The sequence below is a fragment of the Bactrocera tryoni genome, chromosome 1 (assembly GCF_016617805.1).
Source record: "Bactrocera tryoni isolate S06 chromosome 1, CSIRO_BtryS06_freeze2, whole genome shotgun sequence".
Taxonomy (NCBI): Eukaryota; Metazoa; Arthropoda; class Insecta; order Diptera; family Tephritidae; genus Bactrocera; species Bactrocera tryoni.
The window spans coordinates 28,703,788-28,712,741 of NC_052499.1; the positions used below are offsets into that span (position 1 = coordinate 28,703,788).

The 8,954-nt window shown below is 38.0% G+C and overlaps 2 protein-coding genes across 2 annotated transcripts; one reads left to right on the forward strand and one right to left on the reverse strand.

Annotated features, from left to right (window-relative positions):
* Positions 1–353: 353 nt before the first annotated feature.
* LOC120766496 lies at positions 354–3,114 on the forward strand. The gene is made up of 2 exons (XM_040092047.1): positions 354–1,864; positions 3,102–3,114. The coding sequence occupies exons 1-2, from the start codon at positions 354–356 to the stop codon at positions 3,112–3,114; spliced, it is 1,524 nt and encodes a 507-aa protein (XP_039947981.1).
* Positions 3,115–4,869: 1,755 nt separating this feature from the next.
* Positions 4,870–8,610, reverse strand: LOC120766499. Its single transcript, XM_040092051.1, has 2 exons — positions 6,816–8,610; positions 4,870–5,036 (listed from the first exon to the last, which is right to left on the reverse strand). The coding sequence occupies exons 1-2, from the start codon at positions 8,608–8,610 to the stop codon at positions 4,870–4,872; spliced, it is 1,962 nt and encodes a 653-aa protein (XP_039947985.1).
* Positions 8,611–8,954: the final 344 nt, after the last annotated feature.

The window sequence follows — 8,954 nt, forward strand, 5'->3', positions numbered from 1 at the left end:
TCTATTATATTTGTAGATGTAAACAGAGATGTCTGGTTATTAGTTATTTGAAAATTACAAGTCATCACGTCATGACGCAGGCGACGTGGTGCCAAAGTCAATATTTAATATGAACAAAGCAAACAATGAAATGCAGTTTCGAAATATAAAAGCAACAGCGCAATGTAACAATGAGCTATTCTAGTATTTCCAGAGTTATGTGGTGTCAACTTTTCAACAGTGTTGTGTGCATTTGTTGGAGTTTCGGTGTATGCGCGGCTAGGATACAGATTAATTTTGATAACTTTCAAGCAACCAAGTCGAACTCAGCCGATTTCACACATGGCTTCAGAGATTTACTACAAATACTGCAAATGGAGGAGCGGTTTTACGGTTATTTCCTATTTCGAAATCAACCACTACATTGTGTGGATAAAGAGTTACCGTTGAATTTTGCACTGCCCTCCCTACAATGGAACCAGAGTTACTCGGGCTACGTACGGGGTACTGGTAATAGCATGATATTGTCGATAATTTGCGTGCAGCATCTCACCGATAAAGACTACTTGCTGAAATTCGCTGAAGACTTGCAACACTTACGCAAAAGACGCATTTTGGCTATATACCATAGGAATTTCACCACTAACGCTTTATCGGAAATCGAAACATTTTTCCAGTACTGCCAGCAAGTGAAATTTTTTAATGTAATACTTATACATCGGGACTTCGCCAATACACACATCTATCATTCGTACAATCAGTTTCCCGAATTCGAATTGGAAACACGAGATATGCGCAATAGCATAAGCATCTACCCGAATCGACTGGCCGACGTTGCGGAGACAAAGTTGAACATCTTGGCGGACCAAGTTGAGCCGAATACAATGTTTTACGTGAGCAAACGCGGTACACTTTATATAGCCGGTTATATTGGCCATTTCATAGCACAGTTTGCTGAGAGATATAATTTCCAGTTATGGTTACCAGATAACTATAATTCTACTACCGAACATGCTGTTTACACCGAGGAGATCCGGCAAGCGGCGCGTAACGGTTCAATTGATGTGGGCGCCAGTTTGTTGACACCACAAAAGGAAATGAATGTGCATGGTTATATTTATCCCATTGAATTCTTTCAATGGCTTACCATGATGCCGGTAGAACCGCCATTAGAAACTTATCAGTTCTTCATATTATTCTTCCGTCCCGCTGTTTTAGCTGGACTTTTCTTCGTCATTTGGTTGTTGTGCTTTGTTAATGCCGTGCAAATGGAACTGATGTACAGAGGCATACACTGGAATCGCACCGCAATATTACTGCTTATAATTCCCTGGGAACTGAACTTGTTACGTGGTCTGCTCTGTCAATCTACCGCTATACGCGCTAAATGTTTAAGTCGACGCATTTTATTTATATTAATTTTTTTACTCGGTGGCATGTTGGGCAATTTCTTCTCGACCAATCTGGTGAAATGGCTAACGGTGCCACCACACGAAGAGCCGATTGAAAGTTTTCGTGAAGCCGCGAAACGTAATGTGAAAATACAACTTGCCGAACCAGCGATATCGGATGTTAAATTTTATCGTGGCGAGGAGTTTTGGAAAGAAAATAGTGACGCTTTTCACATCGTCAAAACGATCGATGAATATCAGGCGAACATGCGTAAAATGGATACACGTTATGGTTATGTGATGGAGTCGCTAGCTTGGCCAATTATTGAGCATCGCCAACGGTATTTCACACATCCATTATTTCGCCTGTCGGAACGACTTTATTACACAAAGGGCTCACTACTCAGCTTGCCCATTAGCGAGAATTGCATTTACAAAGACCTTTTGAGTGATTTCTATTTGCGTTCACGTGAATCTGGTTTACTAAGCCATTGGTATGATATCACTTTTTTTCTTATGGTCAGATTAGGACGATTCACTCTGAAGGATCTTAGCATTGTGAAAAAGCACGAGGTACTCACACTAAAAGAGTTCGAATGGGTTTGGTTGGCATTTGGGGTTGGCATGGGTTTTAGTCTATTGACGTTTTTGTTTGAGTTGCATTGGCATCATTTTTTTTGGAGGCGTTTAACGGTATTAAGCTTTAGTTCAATGTGGGTAAATATATGTATTCAAATAGTAGATAATATTGGTATACTAATGCGCATTACTAACAACTCATGTATCCAAAAGAATATTTTTTTAGGGAATGGCACAGAAAAAATGATCAATTTTTTCAAATTTCTTGGTTTAAGTACAAAGTTTACATTTATCTGCAGTACATCTAGTGATGTCGTCCAGCTAAAGCTAGGATTTACAAAGGTCTCATAGGTTTTCATCAAATTTTTTTCATAATAAAAAGTGCCGCTTTCAAAAACGTATTCATCTTAAAAATCGTTTTCTTCTGTATAAAGCCAAATATTGCCTATATGTAAGTGGGCCAGGGAAAGATCTAAGCCTATTTATTATAAGAAGTGTTATTTCGATATGGTTGCTTATGCAGTGAATTTTTTCTTTGGGTTTATAAATTACTTCGAGGTAAGTCAATTTTTTGGTTCAAAAAGTTCCATGTGGAGTAAGTAGTCTTTATGTGTGCAACGTGTTGTAGGAGTATTTTAATATAATTTTTATGATAAAGAGTTTCGGAAGAGATTTTTTCTATTGAAAATTATAATTGTGTGCCATATTTTTTAGTATTGTCGATTTGATTTCGTCAATAAAGCACCGAATGTTGTCATTGTTAATTTAATTACATCGTTTCTTGAATTGAATTCGGCCAACGTGAATTGTTAGAACTATATTCATGTAGAGAATTTGCCGTAGAAAACTAAAAAACTCTAATCAGTGGTTGTTTTGAAAACAAGAGAGTACGGAAAATCTTTGCAGGAAGGAGGTCGATACCACAGGTTAAAAGATACGGTTTAGCAGAGATAATATTAGGCCTTAGGATTTTCCCAGTAGGACTGAGGAAGGCAGGACGAATTTCTGATTAGAGACCATTTATTTGTATAGAGTTCGGTCCGATCTCGATATAATATAAATGTTACGCAATTTCTCTATTGAACATTTTCAATTTTGAGGTAAGGTATATCAATGTACCATAAGTACATTTCTTATCTGAAATATTCGCAGGCGTCAATCTTAGCAACTATTAAGGATAGTTTAATAACTCCCCTTGGGAACTTTTTTTTGATAAATTATGGAAATTGAAGAGTGATGAGATAAATATATTTTTTCCCGAAAAAGGGAAATTGCTATTAAATTTATTTATTTCCAATTGACTAAATGTTTCAAACAATTTGTTGCAAAGATCATGCTGACACAAATATACTCATAAGAAATAAATAAATATGTATATATAGTATATTAAGTATATATAAAACTTTGAGTAAAACAAAACAACAACGCTTGGAAGCCGATACAGTGCAACGCCCACCTTTTGAACTACATTAGCAGCTGCACCGATTGCATTTCTACGCGTCTTACTTATCATTACCCTTCTAACTGCACTGATATATTAACTTAACTGTGTTCTCCATAAGAAAAACACAAGAAAGTCGTGAAATCTGCTACTATCAGTTGAGTGTTGCAAGATACTGCCAACTTGTGGCATGCAATCCACACCCAGCTGCTTGAACTTTGTTGAACGCAGTCGAGTGGGTGGCGGCAATTGTGCTTATTCCGTAATCAAGTTTATTTATGCAATAAACGTGGAGCAAGATTTAGAGTACATGGAGTAGTCATACTTTGCACCTACACATGTGCATGCTTGAATTAACCCTGCAAGAAAAGGAAGAGTTCTGAATGTGTATGGAATGCGTCTCAAAAGAACCAGGAACTAATATCAATTGTCCGTCCTTTATAGAGAATGAACTGTTCGCATTTGTTTGAGCATGTCTTTTGAGCAGATTGATAAATGCCAGTTCGTCTAATTGGCAACAATGAAAAATTTTTTTTGTTTTTGAAAAATTCTAGTCTAATGTAATTCAATTTATTTTCTGAGGGCAAACTTTCAGTTTTTGTAGTGTGAAAAATCTTAAAAATACAATGTAGACTATACAGGTTTTCTTTCAATCTAAAAAGTTAGGGTCTGGTGAGATCTGCAATTCGCAAGTATATATATATATTTTCCCGTAGTTCCTAGGAGGAACATAGGGTCTCAATAAACCTTAACTTTATTTACTTCGGTTTTGGAAATCAGAGGGTTTAAGATGAGTAGGTGATTAGCCTTCTGCATCCGAGCCTAGATTCAGGGATGCCGGTTTCGCCTCTAGGCAGGCAATGGCGTAGGAATTTTCTCCTCTCAGGTACTAAGGTTATACCGCCTTTACTCGGTCGTCAAAGCCTCGTTCGTAGTGAACAGGGGGTACCGCGCGAAGGTGAGGTTAACGTTTGGGAGGGAAAGGCTATACATTCGCATCACCAACCCCATTTGCCCATTTTTGGTATTAGCTGAACGGGAACCCCCCCCGGGAATATACGTAATTATGTAGATTTGCTGTAATCTCTCAAATCTTATTTTTTGTTGTTGCCAATTTTGATATTGACATCAAAGCCAGAACAGCCGCCCGTATAAATGTGACACTTCTCGCGCTGCGGGTGTCCGCTTCGGCTCTTTGAAAATATTTGAACTTCGTTCCGTTTGTGGCAGCCATAAATCGACAGTAGCAGCTACCATACTTGCACATATATACGCATATATGTATGTATGCATGTGTATATTATTTGAAGGTATGTGTTCTGTGAACAGTTCCATCTTTTGTCATTGGTTTTTGCACACAAAGATTTGTTAATTTGCAAATATACCCAACGGGACAACAGATCGACAGATCGGTGGAAAGTAAACAGCAGGGGCATACAACAATGACAACAACATTGGCGATGCCGATTTGGACAAGTGTCATAAATCACCACCACCACCACCACTGCCACTGTTGCCACGGCTATTTGGTAGGTAACCTGTTTTTGCAGGTTGCGAGTACGGCATGCCACAGCGGGGGTTATCAACTGCCGACTGTCGATCGCCGATCGCCACGTACACATTCGCCTTCACGCTGACAGTGAGTACTGCAAGCCGTTGAAAGATCTCAATGCGGACATGGGAAATATTTGTTGCAATGCTGCAGCGTGCGTGCGTCAGTTGTGGCAGTGCCGTGTGTTCTTGAAACAATGTCACAAACACTGTACAAATTGTCAATTCATTACTAATTTTTATATGAGTGTGTCTAAAAAGACGCATATTCGTTTTGTGCTACTTATTCTTATATTGTGTTTACCAGCCATGCCTCCTCTGAAGACTGTAAAATAAAGTGCGATTTATTGTTGTTGTTGAAAACCGCAAGGTTGCAAATTTGTTTGTTCAACATTCGTCAAAATCGAACGTCTTTGGCACCAAAGAGTTAGTTGAGTCCTTACAAATTTATCTTGACATTTACAGGGGCAGGTAGTTTAAGTAAGAAGGTTTATTTAGGGTAACTATAAAATCTGTAATAAAAAATTAATTTTTTTTTATAGAAAAAGATATTTGGCCTAACATTTGGGTTGCAAAACTTATGCATTAAAATCCCAAAATTGATTAATGTTCAGCAAATTATAGAAGAAATCATGCAGGCATATGTTTTCAGGCTTCTTTGAGACTATAATTGGGGATTAATGAACAAAACAAATACTAATCATAGATAATCGCCTTATTGCTTTTCAAAATGTTATTCATTAAGACATTTACATTTCTGCATGCATTCGAACCATTTTTCCACTCTGATGGAGGTATCTAAAATATATACTTTCTGAACGTATCAACCGCCTTTTCAAGTGTCGAAAAACCTTGACCTCGTACTTTATTTTTTACGTACGGGAATAAAAAGCAGTCATTCGGTGCCAAGTCAGGACTATGTGGTGAATGACTCATCAAGTCAATGCTTTGAGTGCTCAAAAATGAAGTTGTTTCAGTCGATGTGTGAAAGCTCTCATCGCCTTGGTGAAGAGTGACCCATCTTCGGTGGCTGAATGTTTTTGGTCCACTCAGAATTTACTGTTCTGAGCTGTTCCAGTGGCATGAATGCGACAAGTCCAGCCTTTTCCAAGGGAAAGGTAGTCATTTGCTTGGAAGTGCTGCGTACGGGAACAACTTTTGTTGGATTCGGCTCATCTGGTAACACCCATACAATCGACTGCTTTTTACTTTCGGGCTCAAACGCATAAATCCACGATTCACCACGTGACAAGATGTCATAGAAGTGTGTTGAAGCACCGCTATCGTGTTTTTTAACAATTCTCTATCCTATCGACTCGAACCTATTTTTGGGCAATTGACATATGGCTCGGAGTCTTTCTCTATAAATCTTAAATCTGGCTTAGAGGTACAGAAGCAGCTCACGATAATGATGCTTCATCACTATAGATGGTTGCGTTCAACATAACTTATAAGATATTTGCCACAAAACCTTAAAACAGCTCTTTGAATCCCAACTCCTTTTAATGATTGGAAATAGACAGAAATCAGGCTCTGGAAATGGAAAATGAGTCCTTAAATATATCTACACGTCTAAGGTGTGGATTAAAAGAAATATAGCCAGAGCGTCACCTGAACTATGTCAACTATTTTCGGGCTTGTCCTTCTATCTTTGGATCTCGGCAGTGGCTTTGATATGAAATTTCAACTTTGCTCATATAGTAAAATGAAATTTTACTCAAAAATTGAGAGTATTATTAAATATTTATTTCTTTTTTTAGCATTAGCATTAGCAACAAAATGTGTATTCTTTCAGAAATATATTTTGGTTTCACATTAGGAGTGCTTGTAGCAAATCCATTCGAAAGTAAAAGCCAAAACGCTCACGCCTATACCAATACTATAGGTGATCCAAACCCATTCGAATTCTTTCAAGGTCAGCACTTCATGTCTAGAATTCTTACTAAGATCTGTAAGATTGAAACGCCCAATGGAGACCATTGTGTAGAATGTTCTTTTATACCAATATTCCAACAAGCCCGCTTCACGCGAACGCAAGCTGAAAAGACTTAACAGATCCTTGTACATGGAGTTCTCACTTATCGGCAGACTGAGTAATGACCCCTTGGTATAATAAAGACTTTTCGATAGACGAAATAAGGGATGTTTAAAATATTTTTGACGTTGTTCGATTATCGGCCAAGCCAAAGTGTTTATCAAATAACCGTAACGTGTGTCCATCTTGCGTATATTCTCCTGAAACACATCAACCGATTTCACTATATGGAATAGGCGCTTATGTTGTTTCCAAAACGTTTCACCACAATAGAATTTAATCTCAGCGATATCAGGTTCTGGAATTTGTATTTGTAGATTGCGCTCAGCAACTTCGTCAAAACTTTCAATTGGTGTTTCGTGTGGCGGCACAGTTAACCAGTTCGCCATTTTTATAGAGAATAGAATATTCAAAGCACCACCCTGCGCAAAAACTAGTATGAAAATTATGCGTCGGGTAGCGGAATTCACGCGTATGGCCGTCGATTGATTTAGTAATCCGCGCAGTAAGTCCAGATTCCACGGTATTAAAAATAACACTAACAAAGCACGATCCCAATATAAAGTTTTACGTCGCAAATTCAACTGCACACGATAAAGAACGCATACCCAATAAGAGAATAAAAATATACTAATTAAAGATGCTGGACTAAAGATGGAGCTGAAAAAATAATATGTTTCCAGCTGTGGTTCCATCGGCAACATGGTTAACCACTGAAAAAACTCAATCGGATAGATGTACTCATGTACGTTTGATTCCTTCTGCGGTGTCGATAAGCTGGCGCCCACATCGATTGAACCGTTGTGTGTTGCCTGACGTATCTCTTCCATAGAAATAACTCGCACAATAGTCCCTTCATACATTGTAGGTAGCCACAGACGAAAATTATATTTAAAGGCGAAAGCTTTTATGAAATAGCCAATGTAGCCTTCTAGGATGAGGGAATCGCCGATTTCGTACAACATGGTTATCGGCTCTATTTGATCGGCTAATACTCTTAACTTCTTTTTATCGACATTCGCCAAGCGATTGGGATAGATTGGCGATTTAGTGCGAAGATCACGAGTTTCTAACTTGAAATGAGGGAATTGATTTAGCGAATGAAAGATGTTTGTCTCTGTAAAATCGCGATGTACGAGTATGACATTTAGAAATTTCAATTGCATGCAGTAATTTAAAAACGTGTCTATTTCCGATTTAGTACTCGCCTCTAGTTTGGTATTGTGTATAACCAATATGCGTCTGGTACGTATGTGTTGCAAATTTTTAGCGAATTTCAGCAGGAAATCCTTATCGATGAGTTGTCTGATGCATAATATTGCCATTAATTCGCTATTGCCAGTACTTCGTACATACACATGGTTTCTTTCGTTCAGCTGTAGAAAGGGTAGTGCAAAGTGCACTGGTAAATCTTCGTCCACACAATCGGCTGGATGTTTTCTTAGTAGAAAGTAACCAATGAATATATTCTCCGTTTGTATGCGCTCAATGAGTATTTTGACGCCATGCGAGAAATTCGCGATATCAGATTGTAAACCCGGAAAGTGTTCGAAATTGTTTTGAAATTTTGCATTCGTCACCCCTAAAAAACACGAGCTAATAAAGCAAACTTCTCGTACCAGTCGATACAACATCCTGAAGCGATGGTGCACCCAAATATGACAGTGCATTGTCACTTTTGTTATAACTTTAGAAACCAAAAACATAAAATTGCTTGATAAGTTTTTTAAATCGTTTATTTATATAGTTAATTCATTTGTTTGGCGGCAATTAATAAAACAAGTACATGGTTCGACACATTGTCCCTTTATGTCGCTGTTTCTAGGTGTGTCTATTTGTGAACTTAATTACCCTTGCAATCAATTATAGGAAAGGTCATTTAAAAAGGGTCGACTGCCCTCTGGAATACGAAGGTAGTCCAAAAAGTTTATGAGCATTATTCATGAAGGAGCTTTCTATGAGTGCGCTGAACAAATTT